The sequence below is a fragment of the Balaenoptera physalus genome (assembly GCF_965194825.1).
Source record: "Balaenoptera physalus genome assembly, chromosome: 8".
Lineage (NCBI taxonomy): Eukaryota > Metazoa > Chordata > Mammalia > Artiodactyla > Balaenopteridae > Balaenoptera > Balaenoptera physalus.
Genome location: NC_138887.1, coordinates 79,043,409 through 79,062,291, shown reverse-complemented (window position 1 = coordinate 79,062,291; position 18,883 = coordinate 79,043,409). Strand labels below are relative to the sequence as shown.

The 18,883-nt window shown below is 42.5% G+C and overlaps 1 protein-coding gene across 11 annotated transcripts in view; it reads left to right on the top strand.

Annotated features, from left to right (window-relative positions):
* The window catches only part of PDE1C (phosphodiesterase 1C), a 599,843-nt gene that overhangs the window by 282,805 nt on the left and 298,155 nt on the right, over positions 1 to 18,883 (top strand). Inside the window, exons 1-2 of one of the 11 annotated variants that reach the window (XM_082471769.1) lie at positions 2,476 to 8,569; positions 9,183 to 9,285. The exons of 9 other annotated variants lie outside the window; for them this stretch is intronic. In XM_082471769.1, coding sequence (XP_082327895.1) covers positions 9,185 to 9,285 — 101 coding nt within the window. In that variant the 5' untranslated portion in view covers positions 2,476 to 8,569; positions 9,183 to 9,184. Of the gene's footprint in view, positions 1 to 2,475; positions 8,570 to 8,726; positions 9,286 to 18,883 lie in introns of those variants that run through there. One more of the 11 variants, XM_082471768.1, reaches the window with a different exon arrangement.

Sequence of the window (18,883 nt, the reverse complement as noted above, 5' to 3'; positions counted from 1 at the left end):
GTTTTATAATCTGTTTAGCATCTGTTACCCTAATTAGACTGTTGCTCCATGGTGCAGGCACTGGATTTTTTATTGACCACTGCATACCTACTATCACAGAGTGCCTGGCACATAATAAGCACTAAGAAAAGGTTTGTTGAATGAATGGATTTAAAAGTTTCCAGCATTTATTTGTGAGATTGTCTCCCCCCACTCCCCCAGATACAGAGACAAGCATCTGCAAATCTTTTCTGGTGGCAGTTCAAAATCAAGTTTTAAAATTTCTTTTTATCTTTCTTCATAAATCATACTTGTTAGATCACAATTCTACTTTGCATCTGCTACACACCTGCTCAACAGATTTTAATGATTCCCTATCGGCAAGAGCATAAAAAGACTATGCTTTCCTATGGTAGTTCAGGCCCACCTCAGTCTGCAGATCCAACCTTTCTCCACTGTCCCTTTCCTGGCCCCCTTACACCCATCACTCCTGGTTATGACCTGAGCCACCACACACATTTCCACTTTCCTGGAGTCTCTCTTCCTCTATTTTCCTTCAGGAAACCTTTGCCAGTGGCCTATGGTTTTAGTGGGCATTTCTTCTTCTTATCTGTGAACAAACCCTTGAATCAAATCAAGTGGAAGCAGGAGCTGTTCTTGAGACCCGGGAAGGAAGTTCAGAGATAAAGGAGCCTTGGGCCGGGTGTCTGGGGACATGGCTTCTGGTCCTGGCTTTGCCAAAATCAAGTGCTGGGCCTTGTGCATTTATCTAACCTGCTGGGGCTGCCCTTTTCTCTCAGAATTTGGAGCTTAGGTAAAGGGATAGCTAAGTTCCCTTTCAGCACTGAGGTTTTCCACATTCAAATTTGCTTTACAGTGACAGAAGAACAACGTGCTGATTTATGTGCATTTGGGTCAGAATTTGGCTGACTGTAGCATCAGCAGTTTTACGTGAACAAAATTTTCAATTTCATTAGTACAACCAAGTTAATTTTGCTGGGTTGGCAATTTTTCTGAGAGTCAGAGTGGCCACTGGGGCCAGGAGTCAGGAAAGCCTTGTGCTGTCATGTTTCCCTGCCACTAGCTGGAGGGTAGGCTATCCGGAGGGCACCGAGAGACCTCTCAGATCTCATCCACTTCCTTTCTAAACTGGGGATAAAAATAATATGTGTTTCATTCACTCTAGGGTTGTTCGGAGGGGCTAATGTGTGTAATATGTCAATGCTTTGAGAGGCCATTATCAAAAAATTATTGAAACACAATTTTTGGCCTGTCTATTTATCAGGATAATAAAGTCTCTTTATATTTACCTTGGGTGCTCTGCACGCCAAGGTTCCTGTACCGTTTTCCATCTTTCCTTCCTTCATGTGCTGTTGGATAGATGAGATGGGGGAGGAACTACTGTCTCACGAGAGCCTTCAGTGTTTAAGGCACTGGTCATACATGTTGTTTTTCTTTTTTTAATTCCTTACAGTAGTCCTCTAAGGGAGGAGTTGTATTAATTAGGATTCTCTTAGTCGTCAGTGACAGAAATTTGATTCAAGCTAGTTTAAGTGAAAAAAAAATGGGGGGGGGCGTGGAGGAGATATTTATTTTGTTCATATAACTTAAAAGTCCATGGGTAGTCCTGGCTTCAGGCATAGCAGGATCAAGGGGCTCGAAAGACCCTTTCACATTTTTTTCTTTGTCTTTTTAGTTCTTCTGTCTGCTTTTCTCTGTTATCCCAAAGAAAAGACAGATAGACCTCCTCTCTCTTTCCCAGGGACCACATCAAATCTCCCATAAAGAACTGGTGTTGGATCTGCTTTAGTTACATGTCACTCTCGGACCAATCACTTTGTTCAGAGATAGGAGGTGGATGCCTCTGATTGGCCAACCTAGGCCATGTTTGTTATAGTCAAATCTAGCCAGGGGCTAGACTCCAGGTTTTCCTACAGCTTTTTTGGGTCAATGAAAAGCTTGGTTAGCTCAGGTCAGGCTGTGGGTTTTGAATCAGGGCATGTGAGAGCTGGGAAAAGATCCAGGGGTCACTGAGCCCAACCCAGCCATGGCCAGAGAAGAGAAGAGAAGGGTCTTGTTCTGGGTCACAGACGATTCAGTGCTCCTCCTAGTCCTTTCCTTTTCCTGTATTTACCTCCACTGGAAGGGTTACATGAACTTCTCCTGTCAGAGCAACTGAAGGATCCTGCCAGAGATAGGGGCAAAAACTGGATCACATGCAGGTTACATCAGACCACCCTTGAGCTGGGACTCCATCCTGTCTCTCCCATCTCCTCTCCCTGCCTCGCTGGGCTACACTCTGGATACTTGAGCCCCATTTCACATGGGGCTGAGAATATGTCCTCTGGGCTTCGTCAGTCCACTGTCTCTTTTTGCATCTTTTTTTTTTTCCTGGTGGAGGTAGTTCCTAGTATAGAATCTGCCCCAAACTATGAAACCAAAAAGAGAAGACATCAAAGGGAAAACCAGTGTGACTGTCACCAAAGCAATGTCCTAAATGCCTCTCCAGAATTTTCCCATCAAAAGACTCTAGATGACGCCATTGCCAAATTATGAAAAATGTATCAGGGACACTGGCTTGCTTCATGGAGGTCAAAGCAAGCAGTCATAATCTTGTAGCTAGAAGATGGGTGTTCATGGGAGATTATGCTGTGCTTTTTCTGATTTTGTCTGTTTTCTTTGTCTAGCTCTTCCTTGGTAAGCTGAGGAGCTTGTTTGCATTTGGTAGTTGGATTCCTCTTATGGAGCCCTGGTTATCATTTGCCCCATGGTTGTTGCATGGTCCTGAGGCAGGTTCCCTGAGCTGACCTCAGTATATGATGCATATTCACGCAGCAGGTACCCTCCACATATGACCATGCTTCCCTCTGCCTAGAGCCACCCATAGCTCCCTATCATTTGCAGAAGAGAGCCCAAACTTCTTCCATGACCACACAGGTCTGGCTGACACTACCAGCATTTTTCTCCTGTTCTTCTTAGTCATGCACTTATAGTCAAGCCACAAAATTGTTTGTGGATCGCTGGCCACTCCACCCCTTCTCACGCTTCTGTGTATCCTCCCATACAGTTCCCTCTTTCTAGAATCACCTGCCTCCACCCACCTTCCACCTTCAAGATCCAGTTCAGATGTTATCTCCACTACATAGCCGCCGTAATTCCCCCGCAGTTTTCGGGACCCCTCATCTGTGCTCCTGCAGCTCCACCCTCTCTGTTATATACCTTTTAATTTGTCTTTTTATGTGCCTGCAGGGAGGAGGTATAACAAAGGGAAAAGAACTTTGTACTCTAGTCTTGGTTTAAAACCTGGCTTTGCCACTTTAGCAATACGTCTTTGCAAAATTGGTCTGACCTTTAGGAGCCTCTTCTGTCTTTACTTGTAAATGGACATAATGAATTCTTCTGAAGTGTTTTGTTGAGGGTGAAAATGAACCAACCTGTGATGTGCTTTTAGCATGGTGCTTGGCACAGGGTAGTTCTCAATAGCCAGTAAGGGTAGTGGTTGTTTTTATTGCGGTTATTATTGAATCATGGCATTGCAGCGATGAAAGGGAACTGAGGGGTCATTCTCATGCTTGTGAAGCCTGATTCCTGCTCCCTTGTCTGATAGTCATGCAGCTTCTCCTTGAACTCTGCCATGTACAGGGAGTTCACTTTCTTTCTGATCTTCTGATACTTAATGCTGATTATGCAGAGGTTTGATAGTACTTAGGCTAAGTTACTCTTTGTCTATTTGGGGGACTATTTTATTTTATTTTTTTTCTTGAACCAAAGGTTTTATTTATTTCTTTTGTTTTTATTTTTTATACAATTTTAAAGGTTATACTCCACTTCACAGTTATTACAAAATATTGGCTATATTCCCTGTGTTGTACAATACATCTCTGTAGCCTATCTTACACCCAATAGTTTGCATTCCCCCTCCCCCATCCCTCTATTGCCTCTCCCCACCTCTCCCCACTGGTAACCACTAGTTTGTTCTCTATATCTGTGAGTCTGCTTCTTTTTTGTTTTATTCACTAGTTTGTTGTATTTTCTTAGATTCCACATATAAGAGAGATCACACAGTATTTGTCTTTCTCTGTGTGACTTATTTCACTTAGCATAGTGCCCTCCAAGTCCATCCATATTGCTGCAAATGGCAAAATTTCATTCTTTTTTATGGCTGAGTAGTATTCCATTGTGTATATATACATCACATCTTTAGACATTCATCTGTTGATGGACACTTAGGTTGCTTCATACCTTGGTAGTTGTAAATAATGCTGTTATGAACATTGGGTGCCCATATCTTCTCTTTCTTTTTTTTTTGGCCGTGCTGTGCAGTTTGTGGGGTCTGAGTTCCCTAACCAAGGATCAAACCCATACCCCCTGCAGTGGAAGTGCGCAGTCCTAACCACTGGACCACCAGGGAAGTCCCTGTGCACGTATCTTTTCGAATTAGTGTTTTTGTTTTTTTTTTCTGATATATAGCGAGGAGTAGAATTGCTGGGTCATATGGTAGTTCTATTGTTAGTTTTTCGAGAAATCTCCAAAATGTTTTCCACAGTGGCTACACCAATTTACATTCCCACAAACAGTGTACAAAGATTCCCTTTTCTCCACATCCTCACCAACATTTGTTATTTGTGTTCTTTTTGATGATAGCCGTTCTGACAGGTGTGAGGTGATATCTCATTGTGGTTTTGATGTGAATTTCCCTGATGACTAGTGATGTTGAGCATCTTTTCATGTGCCTGTTGGCCATCTGCATTTCCTCTTTGAAAAAATGTCAATTCAGTTTTTCTGCCCATTTTTTAATTGGGTTGTTTGTTTTTTTGATGTTGAGTTGTATGAACTGTTTATATATGTTGGATATTAATCTCTTATCGGTCATATCATTTGCAAATATTTTCGCCCATTCAGTAGGTTGTCTTTTCGTTTTGTCAGTGGTTTCCTTTGCTGTGCAAAAGCTTTTAAGTTTGATTAGGTCCCATTTGTTTATTTTTGCTTTTTTTCCCTTTATTTTAGGAGACGGATCCAAAAAAATATTTCTATGATTTATGTCAAAGAGTGTTCTGCCTGTGCTTTCCTCTAGAGTTTTATAGTATCCAATCTTAAATTTAGGTCTTTAATCCATTTTGAGTTTATTTTTGTATATGGTGTTAGAGAATGTTCTAATTTCATTTTTTAACATGTAGCTGTCCAGTTTTCCCAGCACCACTTATTGAAGAGACTGTCTTTTCTCCACTGTATATTCTTGCCTCCTTTGTTTAGATTAATTGACCGTTAGTGCGTGGGTTTATTTCTGGGCTCTCTATCCTGTTCCATTGATCTCTGTGTCTGTTTTTGTGCCAGTACCATACTGTTTTGATTACTGTGGCTTTGTAGTATTATGTGAAGTCAGGGAGCATGATTCCTCTAGCTCTGTTCTTCTTTCTCAAGATTGTTTTGGCTATTCAGGGACTTTTGTGTTTCCATACAAATTTTAAAATTATTTGTTCTATTTCTGTGAAAAATGCCATTGGTATTTCGATAGGGATTGCATTGAATCTGTAGATTGCCTTGGGTAATGTGGTCATTTTAACAATACTGATTCTTCTAAACCAAGAACACAGTATATCTTTCCATCTGCTTGTGTCATCTTTAATTTCTTTCATTAGTGTCTTATAGTTTTTCAAGTACAGGTCTTTTTCCTCCTTAGGTAGGTTGATTTGGCAGACTACCTTAAATTGGCAATTATAAGTATGTATATATGTGAGTGTGTATGTATGTATATATATGTTATATATAATATATTTATGTATATATGCATGTCTATGTATAATTAATGATGTTTCACCATATAAGATTTTCTAAAAAGTCTTACTCAAAAAGCTGGGATAGGAAGTCACCATGGAAATTGACCTCCAAAGCAAGGTTGAGAGTGGCTTTGTGTTTTCCTAGATCTTTTGTTTCTGGGTGGATTTGTATCTAATTTTTTTTTTTTTTTTTTTTTTTTTTGCTTGCCTCTGAGCAGGATGCCAGTAAAAATTGTGGCTTGTAATGTTGCTACAACATACAAGCATACCCTGTCTGTGACAGATAAAGAGAAAATAAAATCTGAATAACATAATAACATGGTGTATCTAAAAGCAGTAATATTTTGTTGGCGGAGAGAAGGCAAACTCTTCCTAGTGTAGTTTAGAAAGAACCCTGAATGAGAAGCAAGGAATCCTGTGGTGTTTTGTGGTACTTTGGCCTCAGTGTTCTCATCTGTGAAGTGGGAGCATTGGTCACTCAGAGATGGGATATGGAGAAGGCAGAGGTGGACTCTGACCCTGAGAACTAAGTACTCCACTTCCTCATTCAACCAGAGCAGCTCTTTCTTTACTTTTAAAATCTGAGGTAGGCATTAGAATCCCTTATAAGATGTTAATTTGAAATAAAATATTCCGTTGCTTAAGAAATTCGAAGATGTCTAAATTAGATTATCTTTAAGGTTCCTCCAGCTCCAAAAACGACTATGGCTCTAAAATAAAGAAAAGTTATATCCTTATTAACTTTCTCATACGTGTTTACTTTTTAAGTTTTCTAAAATGAAACAAAATCATGTTTCACAAACTTTTTTAAAGACTGTTTTTGGTTCTCCTTCTCTGATTAGCTTACTTAAAGTGAAAGACTATTCTTTTTCTTTCAAAATTTGCTTTTCTCTGACTTGATCAAAATCCCACTAATATGAGGAAAAGTCATAGGTATGGTGGAGGGCAGGAAGTTGAGTATCATCCTTTATCATTCCCTTCTATCCTTTCATTGTAGGCCAGTCCTTGGAGAAACCATGATGTAGTTAAAGTATGTATTCAGCAGTACGCATCTGCCTTTTCAGCATTTCCTTTCCCCACTTCTCTCCAGATGACCTCATAGAATCATGAAGCTGGAACAGACATAAAAAACTTTTTGCATAAATTCTTTACTTTAAAGATATGGAAAATGGGATCCTGTGAGGGGGACAGTTTTGTCTTGGATACAGTAATGTCATTACTCAAACTCTGGTCTTTTCCAGTTCAGTTCTCTTTCTGGTAGGTGAAGATAACCTCCTTGTGCTTCAGTTTTCTGCTATAAAACGGAGATGATAATAATAGCTTTTGCTTCATAACATTGTTGCTAGTGTTATGTGAGTGTAGAGCCCTTAGAACAGTACAGACCGGACCATAGAAAGTTTCGGATATAAGGTCGCCATTATTCTCATTACTAGCTTCCATATTCTGACAGCACGCTGCACAAGGTGCACAATCTGATGGAAACTGTATGTGCTTCCAGAAAATCCTTAAGGACTGACTTTAATGAGGTGACTTCAGCTTGTGTGGTAGGTGAGTGTGTAAATTCTTTTCAATCAAAAAGGTCTGTCATCTCACCTTGAGGCAGGTACCTTCTCCACTGCAGTGAATGGGGCTAGCCATGCCGTCCTCATCACTCTCATCTCTAATTTCTGGAAAGTAAATGCCCACTTCCAAATGGATGAGCATTTAGGATTTAAACACTGTTTTTAAAATTTCTTTATCAAGGCCACTTGAATGGAACTTTACTTGAGCAACAGAGAAAAACTAGTTCTCACCTTTAAGTTTATCTGAATTTTGAGAAGCAGGCAAATATCTGATGGATAGAATAAGAATGCTGGGAGTGTGACTGAAAGAATCATTAACTGCCAGTGAGGGACAGTACCTTTATAGGGCAAGCTGCGTCCGGAATCTCAGGAGCCCCGAGGCCCAGGTTTGAAATGGCCCCTGGGAAGCGGTGGTGGCTGCGTCTAGAAGGGAGCTCGACCACCAGTTCCTGTGATGTCCGGGCCTCAGTCAGCTTGAGCCAGGATCTTTTCTTTCTTTTCTTTTTCTGTCTTTGGTCTTTCTTTTAATCCCACCTCTCTCTCGTCCCCTCTTAACTGCATTACCTGGACCCACTCTGCCTGAGCATTACACTTTATTGACATTGTGAATGACCTAGGGGGACGCAGATACTGAGTTGTAGCTTCGTGGAGCTGAAACTCCTCTCCAGTGTCAGCATCTGCCCAGGGACCCTTTGAGGAGTCTGTCATGAATCAGTGGAAACTCCAACCTCCTTACTTTTGTTTATATTTTCCTTTGCTCACACCATTTTGGGGAGAGAGAGAGAGAGAGAGGTGACTCCCACTAGCAAGAACATATCGGGACTTTCTAAGTGTGGTGTGTGGTTACTTTAGTCCCTGTCAATTGCTTTAATATTTCAAAATGGAACCGGCTCTCTGGTGAGCGCTGTGAATGAAAGCTCCAAGCGCAAACTCCGCGGAACCTCGCCGTGGCTGTTTGCCCCACCGGCCCCCTGGGAGGACACGGACCTCGGTTCCCTGGGATTTCCGCGCGCGGTGCCGTGCTATTCATTTTGTGCGGGCTTCGGGAGCCATCGGCGCGCCGGGCCGCCCTGGCGCGTGCGGGTCTCCGGGTGCGGGGCTGGAGCCCGGCAAGCGTGTGCCCTGCCGCCGGCGGTGCCCGGCGCGCCCCTCCCTCCGCGCCCGCGGGTGCCAGACCAGACGCCGGTCCCGGCACGCTCGCAGAAGACTCTTCTCAGTTGTCAGTTTTCTCGCTTGTCAGCAGAGCTGCTGGTAAGTGACACAAAACAGAGAGGGGGGCGGGAAGGCAGCGTGGCTGGGCAGAGAACGACCGGGAGGGGGAGCCGCGGGGCGCCCCAGGGCAGGGGGCGCGGGTGGAGCCGGGGTGCACGGCCTCCGGGTCGGACCGCCCAGCCCCGCGTCGGCTCCCCCTAGACTCCCCCTCCCGCCTCCCCGCTCTCCCCTTCTCACTTTCTCCCTCCTCGCCGCCTCTCCTCCCCACTCGGTCCTCCCTTTCCCCCCCTGCAGTCCTTCAGCTGCCAAACTGTTCGCTTCCTTGGCTTTGTTTGAGAAAAAAAAAAAAAAGAATCCGAATAGGTCTGAGGTGTTTTCTCCTAGATCAGGAGCACAATTCCTACCCTTGGCATTAGCCCAGCAGCATGGCTGGTTGCCGCAGCTGCCTCCGGGGGGCACGTGGGCCCGGGGTCCCCGGCCCTCCGGGCCCGCTTTAAGCCATGATTTGGGGGTCGCAGAAGGGGGAGCGCACGCAGAAAGTGACAGGCAGACGCGCGCGCCACCTGACTGGGGCTCGAGGGCAGGGCTGGGCAAAGAGGCGGGAGGGGACAGCCCAAACTCTCTCGGCCTCACTCCCCGTGATAACCTGCAGCTATGGAGTCGCCAACCAAGGAGATTGAAGAATTTGAGAGCAACTCTCTGAAATACCTGCAACCCGAACAGATCGAGAAAATCTGGCTTCGGCTCCGAGGGCTGTAAGTAGATCTGTTTACTTCTCTTGCCCTATTTCCCTCTCATCAGTATTTTACTACACAGCCACAGTCACGACTGCTCACCCCCATTCCTGCATGACCCTTAAAAATACAGCCCTAGAAGTTCCACAACCGCTTCTCTGTTAATTACAGTCACTGCTACCTTCCTTTCAACAGCGAGACTTGTCTTTCTGAGTGCTTCGGAATGCCTTGCTGTTTCCAAGTCATGCTTTCTTTGGGGAAGAGGAGATGTCCTTAGATTTCAGTTATAGTGGCTCAATATTCATGGAGATATTTCTGTTTGTTTGTTTGTCAGGGGAGAAAAGTTTGGGGACTCAGGTCACTGACTTTTGATCAAAGGAAGAGTTATTCTCTGCAGAATGCTTGCAGACACCTTGGCAGGTGGTCCAAGAACTTAACAACAGTTCAAATTCAGCATGCATTCTGGCTGTTAGATTTTCCTCTCCCTCTCCCTAGCCTACTTCAACTTCTGATATTTTCTTAGGATTCTTTCTAGCAAGAAAATAGTTACTGAAAGGAAGGACTAGTTTTGGAGAAAGTAGGGTTCAGAACCAATATTGGAGTTTCCTAGTAATATTTGAAGAGTGAAATAGGGCGTTTGCTTTCAATACAGTGGCCAGAATTCTAGTTGGACTGGTGAACAGAGATCTCTGAATTTCATTCACTTCATCGGGTGCTGTCTGTTTTGGGGTACTGAGGAGAGGTGACCTGAAAATACGTGTTATTTTCTGTGAAAAGATTTCATAAACAATGAACTGCTGGTTATCCCAGTCAGGAAGCTGTAGTGACAGCTGTACGGTTACAGCTTGCTCCTCAGTTGACCAGGCAGCTCCCAAAGATACCTTCCATAACCACCAGATACTCATTTCCCAGATATTTGGCATCAAATATCTAGTGCAGATAAAAAAAAATAGGTTTTCTCCAAGTATATTCTCCAGACCTTCTGTTCCTACCAAGGGCAGTGATGGGAAAACCAGCTCCTTGGCAGTTTGTTTTGCTGCAGTTATTGTTTTTGAAAGCACACACACACACACACACACACACACACACACACACATGCACACACACCCCAAAACAAATCAGAAAGGCACTGATCTAAGTTATCTTTATCTTGGGGGAGACCACATTCCAACCAGGATATTCACAGTTTCTAAAGGGAAGCAATAAGGTAGGTGTTTCTTCAAGGTATCCCCATTTAAAGTGCAATTTATAAAAGCCTTTCCATCAATAATCAAAGTGAGTTTCATTGCCATTGATGTAAATGGGAAACCATGCCAAATAACATGACTTTTGGGTTGTCTGGCTGCTGTAAGCAGAGGCTGTAAACTTATTTGGCAATCTTGTCTTTCTGGCTGGCAGGCTCTTCCAACAGTTGAGATGCACGCAATGCAGCACCTCTTTTGGGAGAGGTGTTTACAATAAACTCATGTTATATGTGATGAACACTCCATGTGATCATATTATGGTGCACACAGAAAGTTTGTTGCATCCACAAAATCTGGGTACAAAATATGCAATGTCAAAGTGTTGTCAAGCTGGTCTCCTTGACATCCCGGCTGGAGGGACTCGTGTGCACACACTCAGGAACTGCTTCTCTCAGGCTGCTTTACGATTCCAACCAACTCCACGGAGCTACTCAGGCTGGGGAAGAGTGTTTGGGCAAATCAGCCAGGTTGAGGTGGGAAACTTGTGCGAGAAAGCATTTAGAGCTTACAACGCACTGTCTTGTAGCTTCCTCTGTTTCATCTGTTAGGCTTCTCTCCCCAAATTGTTGTCTGCATTTTTGTTTTCAAGTTTCTCGTGTTTACCTAGCACCCTGTACCTTTGAACATAAAAGGTGTGGGTTGATTCTTTTCCAAATATGTGTTTTTGAATCCTTCTCTTTTTACCCTTCCTACTGAAACACCCTGGCCAACAGCAGTCCCAGGAGATGTGTAGCTTCACTTTCTGATTTGAAAAATGACATGTTACTATTGTTATGACTTTTTGTTTTTACTACTGTTATGGTTCTTACTACCACTTTTTTTTTTTTTTAAACAAAACAATAGTGCTATAATAAGTTGCTAAAGACTCTGGAAACCAAAGCGCATGCTTTTTTATACAACTTGGAATAACACTTTTGCAGTTAACAAAATAGAAACCTTAGGAGATGGAAGGGTGTGTGTCTCTTTGTTCCCACAGTGGATTAACAGTAAGAGAAAGGAAGCTGTTCTTTCAACATTTTAGAAAAACTCAATAGCCACAATTGAATTTTCATACCAATTTATTACCATGACACCAGTATAGAAGGGGCTTTACAGGTGACCACAGATAGTCAGGAATTTGGTTCACCTTGTTTGAGAGCCATCTAAGTTTCAGGACTTGATCATCTCATGCCTGGACTATTTAGTGGTATTGTCAGTATCTCGCCTACTTAATCTATCCTTGAATTTTTCATCTCCTCCAGTAGAACGTCAGTTCCTTAGGACAGACACTTTGTGTGTCTTGCTCACTGCTGTACCTCCAGTGCCTAGAGCAGGGTTTGGCACATAGTAGGTGCTCAATGAATAGGTGATGAAGGAAGCATAAAGACCCAAAGGTGAACTTTTCAGTATTCAAAATGAAGGTAAATGTATATCTGGGTCAGCTTATAGGCCACGTGATACTATCAACACAATATTCCATGAACTAGATGGGAGATGGATTTAATTAACATCATTACCCAGGTTGGGCACAGTAATCTAAACTGAGGCGGAAACTGGGCAAGATGTGGCAAAGCCACGACCCAGGGCAGAATCCCACTCTTACGTTTACCCAGGTTCTCTCTTCTCCTCCCCTTTTCTGCACTGGCCTGGAGTGGTCTTTACCAGCAGCAAGAGGATTGTTGCCAAAAATCTACAGTGTGGCGAATATAGGGGATGGTCCTCTCTATATTACAAGCCCCACACATCCCCCTTTCCACGCTTTCCTTTTTTCTCTAGCACGTTTCACTGTCTTAATACTATATATTTAATTTATCTATTATGCTTATTGTCTGTTTCCTCCAATTAAAATAGAAGTTCCTTGAGGAAGGAGCCTCTTTTTTTGTGTTTCCATTTCCTCAGTTGTCCCCCAAGTGCTGTTGTCCTTACTCTATCCTCTGTAGGAGTGGGTGGAATTGTTAAGAGCCCCTCCCAACGCCTGTTTTGTTAGGGAATCTTCCAGTCAGGGAAAATATGACGACTGCACTTGCTTCCTCTGATGATGAGGGAGAGCCTCACGGCTGTATGGTTTTGAGTCGTAAGTTGTACCTTGGGTCCCGACCAAGAGTTTTTCCTGTTATATGATGACAAAAGGGTGCTTCTATACTTTTTTTTTTAAAAAAAATTGAGAGCAAGAGAACAGGTTTCACTTATTTCTTGGCATTTATTGTCACAATTGTAATTAAGCTATTGTATATCTGTTTTGCCCAACTATGAGGTAATCAGTACAATAAACTTTATGCTTTTTTAACACTCTATGAAGATGATGATGCCTTTTTTGCAGGATCTAAAATAGTACTATGAACATAAACGGAGGTATGGTTTATTATGTTTACTGTCTGTTTCCTCCAACTAAAATATAAGTTCCGTGAGGACATAGTTTTTTTTTTTTTTTTTTTGATCTGTTTTGGTTACTGGAGTATCCCCAGGTGTATGGTTATTAGGGTCACAGACTGGGATTATTGTTTCTGTCTATTCAGCAAGCTTTCCCATCCCCCTTATTATGGCAGTAGACCCTCCCCCCTGCCTCCCAGCCCTCCATGGGGTCAGGATCCAGGATCGGCCAATCATAGAATTTCACCGTTCTGGCAACAGTGGTTGGTCTCAAGTGTGGCACAGGACCCAAGCAGAAGCAGTAGAGTCCTCCACTGAGATTCTCTATTGGCTGGGGGAGAGTGCTGCTTTCTCTGCTGGGTTTTCCTGGTGGCCGCTGCTGGCTCCATTTCTCACTGCGTGGAGAAGAGCTTTCAGTGACAGGAGACAGGCCAGAACTTACAGAGAAGCAGAGGGGAGAAGATGGAGTGGAAGTCTCTGGGTCTGCTCCCACAAGCCCCAGTTCCTGCAGTTGTTTCTCTGATTCTTTCTGCTGTCCCAGCTACGCGAATACGTCAGGCTGTGTTCCTGCATAGGTTACTTTGAGTTTGTTGTCTCTGAAAGTCTTCACTAATACCCCCACTGAAGTACAGAGAACTTAAGTGACTTTTCCAAAGTATACATCAAAGGCGGGGGGAAAATCCAGAGGCAAAGAAGCCCGGATCTTTGGTTTTGTATTTCTTATTTAATAAAGACGTCTCAATCTGTATTTTCTTTCTACTCATCTGAAATTTTTAATAGGGTCATCAGTGTTCAGGCAACAGAAGTTCAGTCGGTTAACATTTACTGAGTGTCTGTTATGTGCCGGGCACTTTGATAAACTCTGTGCAAAAGTAGGTAAGCTATAAGGCTGTAAGATATAAGGCTATAGCTAAAGAGATGAACACCCAGAAGTGTTGACTGTCGTTACAGAGGATACACGGGGAGCTACCTCTGCCTGGGAGGGCCAGAGAAGGTGTGAGCAGTGAGCTGCAGACTTACTTGGAGCGGAGTCCTTAGAGTCACAAGGAAGAAACTTGCACAGATTCCTTTCATTCATGTCAGCCTTTTGCAGAGATGTGAGGAAAACAAGGAGTCATGCAGTCAGCACAGAGTACATCAGCTCAGAATTCTGAGCTGTTTTTATGCACAACTGGAAAAGCTGTGTCTGCTTACTAGGAATATAGCCTGGGTCCTAGTGCCCTTCCCTATGCTCACCTCTTACCGGTAATCCCAAAAGAGAGGGTGTGGTTGGGTCTAGTTGCTGTCATTCAACATGGAGCTATTGGACAGAAATCTCCCAGGTCACCTCAGAAGCAGTTGGCCCCTACATTGGTCCCTGGTCCATCAGCTGTCCAGGTAACAGGGTTACCTTGCCTGACAAACCAATCCTCAGAGGTCTTAGATAAGGTAGTTGTGAGGTATCCTCTTGCAGCTCATCTAGTGCAATATTGAGGGATAGATAAAGCTAGTGAATGGAGGTAACAGTGTACAAAGGTGCAGAGGTATGGGAGACATTGGCACATCAAGGAGGAGTGAGAGATAAAGTTGGAATAAAAGGCATGGGCCAGGTAGTGATACATGGAATTTTAAAAAATTTACTTTTTGTTTTATTCAAAACTATACATGCTCATAGTTTAAGTCGAACACATTACATACACGTACAGGTGTGTTCCAGATACTCTCCATTCATCTTTCAGGGAATCTTTTTTTGAATGCATGTAATTTTAAGGAGTTTACACTTTGTCCCTTAAGTTCTAAGGAATTGTTAAAAGACTTTAAGCTAGAGAGTAATACAATGAGATTTGAATTTTAGGATGGCTATTCTGGAGGAAGTATGGAGGACAGATTGGAGATGAGACTTGAGGCCTGGAGATCAGTTGGAGAAGATTCTTCACTTATGGTAGTGCCACTAAGGAGGAAAAAATAAGGGGCACATTTGACATTAGAATGGAGCAGAGAGAAAGAGAGAAGGAGAAGTTGTCTTCCAAGCTTGTTTTGTCTCAGATGTATTAGTGAGTTTGGTGCCATTTGCCTTGTTAGAGACCACGGAGAGAAGTGCAGGCTTGGATACAGCAGAATGATAAATTTGGGTTTAGACGTGCTGAACTGGAGCAGCCTCTGGAAGGTTCAAGTAGCTGGTGGTGATAGCAGCCGGGAACTATGGAGAGACCTTTGGCCTAGAGCCTCGGGTCTGAGAGTCATGGTTCTGAGTTAAAGCCTTGTGAACAGATGACCCAGGGAAGAGGGGCTTCACCTGAATCTCACTAATAAAGCAATTCCAAAAGAATAATTTTTTAAAATTGATGTTTATTTCCCCCAGATTACATATTTTAGGGTGTTAATTGGGCCTTCCACTCTCCCATTTAATTGCAAATGTCAGATGATTCAGCATAATTTTATTGGGCTCTTATTATATACCGGATATTAGGAGCTTCAGAAGAGAAATGAAAGTATCAGAAGAAAAGCCCTGCTTTCAGGAAACTTAGAGTCTAGTTAGGGAGACAAGATAATTCTTTATAGAAGTGAAAAGTTATAAAACAACAATAAAATTATGGGCAATAATTAATTGCTAGGTAAACGACATTGACACAATGTCCTAGGATTTAGAGAAGGAAGACATTTGTGTTTGAGGGATTGTTTTTGAGTCTTTCTTTTCCTAATAAAGGCCAGTTAAGTCTCCCTGAATTATGTTCTTAATGTATATTGAAGGGGAGAAAGAGGTGAATATCAAAAAGGGTTAAGTAGATTCTTATATTTAGAATGAAATTTTCTTTACTTGAATACTAATGTCGTATATTAGTACATCATCACTTGCTTATCAGAATTTGGTTGTGCTAGCTTATTAGCTAATTACAACTCAGTATTTAGCAGCTGTTTATTATTTTGGCTAAGTTTTACAGCCTCTGTCTGTTGGGAAGCAGCCCTAAGCAAAGAGATTTCTTCATTTCTAGCTCCATTTTCCATCTTTAATTTTCTTTGGTTCATAGAAAACTACTTTCCTTGGTTCCAGTTTCCCATATGGAGGGAAAGTGTTCACATGACCCACTTCATAGCTTTTTGAGAGATGACAAGAAAAATAATGATGAAATATGAGACACATAATGTAGTCTGTAACAGCTTTGAGAATGACCATCACAATTTCCCATTAGTAATACAAATGAATTCTACAACAAATAAAATACTCTATTTCTGGAGAACGTATACTGAATCCATGCAAAGTGCTATATTCTTCAGGTTTATTGGAATGTACTCTTTATTTAAAGACCTTTTGACAGCTCTTATTAAATAAAATAAACGAATATAAGAAAAATCTAGATGTTCCTAGGTTGTGAAATTATGAAAAATCTTAAGAGAATAATTCAGTCAAGAAGACATCATTCATAACTATAGGTAGTGAGTTTATTTATAAATTTGAATGAATACACACTCATCTATATGCAGGAATCTCATCTATCACTCATTCACTCAGCAAATATTTCTCCAGCACTTACCATGTGGCAGGCACTATGCTAGGCACCAGGGATACAGTGGGAAACAAGACAAATGTCCCCTCCTTTAGGGAGCATTCAGTCTACAGGTAGAGGCAAATGTTAAACATCTTATTCGCCAAATAGATATTTACTGTGATGAGTGCCGCAAAGAAGTACAGGGTGCTGTGGAAACGTGTAAGAGGGGGCCCACACCAGGTCTAAGAATCAGGGACGCCTTCTCTGAAGAAGTGAGATTTAAGCTGAGATATGAAGAATAAGTAGGTGTTAGTTAAGAGTTGAGGAAGAGTCTTCTAAGGTATCCAAGGCCTGGGAAAATAGCACGTGCAAAAAGCCAAAGGGACATGACACCTCCGAGAAGACAAAAGAAGGCCAAGTGGCTGTAGCAAAAACAGTGTGGAGACAGGAGGCTCAAGGCACAGCTGGAGAGAGGGGCAGATCTTGCCTTTTCTTTTAGATCAGGGAGCCTTAGCAATGGGAAACCATTGTAGGCCTGTGGGGATGGATTTGAGAGATTTTTAGGAGATAGACTCAACAGGATTTGGACTTGGCATGTGAGGGAGAATGTGGAATTTAGAATAACTCCCAGGTTTTTAGCTTGAATCCACAGGTACTATTTACTTAGATCAGGATCACTGAGGGGGGATCAAGTTTGCAAGTTGGGTTGTGTGTGGCAGCAGAATGAATGCAGAGTAGAAATCATGAACTCAGTTTTGGACATATTGAATATGAGGGACCTATAAGATGTCCCTGAGGAGACATGAGCAGTTGGATAAGAGGGCCTGGAGATTTAAGGAAAGGTCTGTGTTGGAGATATAAGGTACAGCCCAACAAAGTAAGAAGAAAAAATTATATATATATATATAAAATAATGATATAATACATATTGTACATAATATATATAATGTGTGTATATATGTATATGTGAATAGGTGTATTCATGTATGTGTCTGAATGATGCTAAATTAATACTCCTATAAATTTTACAAGTAGAGAGAACATAGTTTAGTGTGACCTCTCTAAATAGTCTGACAGAAGTTGCCAGAAGACTATGAGTTTACATATATTTTCTCATTGGCATTTACTTGTTCAACATTTGGGAAAGACCAGCTAGTAGTCAATCTACGTGGCTTTGCTTGGAACCCTTGTACTAACTGCTTGGTGTCATGTCCACCACAACATGGGTTTGGAGCCAAGACAGAAACCTGAGGGCTAGGCAGGGTCATTTCCAGTATTCCAGAGGCAGAAAGAGACCATGACCCAAGAAGCTAAATGGAATGAGGCCCTCATCACGGACCTTGTGGGGACTGTCAGGCATGAGCCAGGCAGTGGGGCTCGGAGCTTGGAACCCAGCCCCCTGCAGAAGGGTCTGGTGGAGCTTGGCTGGGTGGGGGCTCCCTAGACCCTGCAGGAGGCTGTCCTGTTGTCTAGGCTTGTCCAGTGGGCGCCGCCTCACACTGCTGCTCCCAGGGGGTCCTACGTGCACACACCGGGCCTCTGTCTCTTGGCGCATCCACAGTTCTGCCATAGGGCTCAGCCTCCACACCAGCTCTGCCTCATTCATGGCCTCTTCCCCAGAAGCTCTTTAAGGCCTTCCAAAAATGGACCTTCCTCCCTTCTTTTCCACTCCCTTCCAAAGACCTATTGCAGGGACCCAGTATTCAATATTCTGCCAAAATACAGCTTTCCTTTCCCTTAAGGCCAGTAGAAGAGTGAGAAGCAACGTAGGATGCATTTTGACGGAAAGTCACTATTAGACATCCAAAGAGCATTAAATTCCGTTTATCCAGATTCCAAACAACCAAAATTCTTAAATAAGCAAGACTTTTCCTACACTCTAGAGACACTGAGTAAATCTGGTAGTGAAAGATTAGTCTTTGAAAGCTACTTCCAGGTGTGTTTTTAGGAGTAGTTCAAATTCAGATTACTATCCCACCCCTTTTTTTCCTCTGCCTCTCTGAGTCTTGTCTGAGGATGGCTCTAAGGGGTCTTACAATACCTTTAAATTAACCCCCCCCAAAGTATTTTATGCTTAGTATACTCCTCTAGGTTGTTACTTGGAACCCTGTCTGCTAACTATGAGAAACTATAAACACTTTCATGAACAGGGTCCTGTGTAGCTCATTTGTGAAATATAAGGATGAATTATTGTAAATCAGGCTTCATAAATGTTTAGAACCGCCATTCTGTCTATAAAACTACTAACTGAAATTAGTCATGGTTAAAAAAATGAAAGAATTGTTCCAAGCACCCATTTCTGGGAGTCTTGGATACTTTCAATGAGCATAACTGTAGCTGAGGAGAATCTGGTTCGAATGCTCAACTGATTCAGTTGACAGTGGCGCTCAAAATGGTCCCTAAGAGTGCATCTGCTAGCTGAGTGGGTTGTTTTTTTTTTTCTTTTTTCTATATTTTGGGGATCGGCCTTACTTTTGCCATATTTAAATTGTTGAAATTTACAGAGCCTATGTCCAGAGAAGAGCCTTCTATAGATGATTCTACTGTGAGAGAAGATTT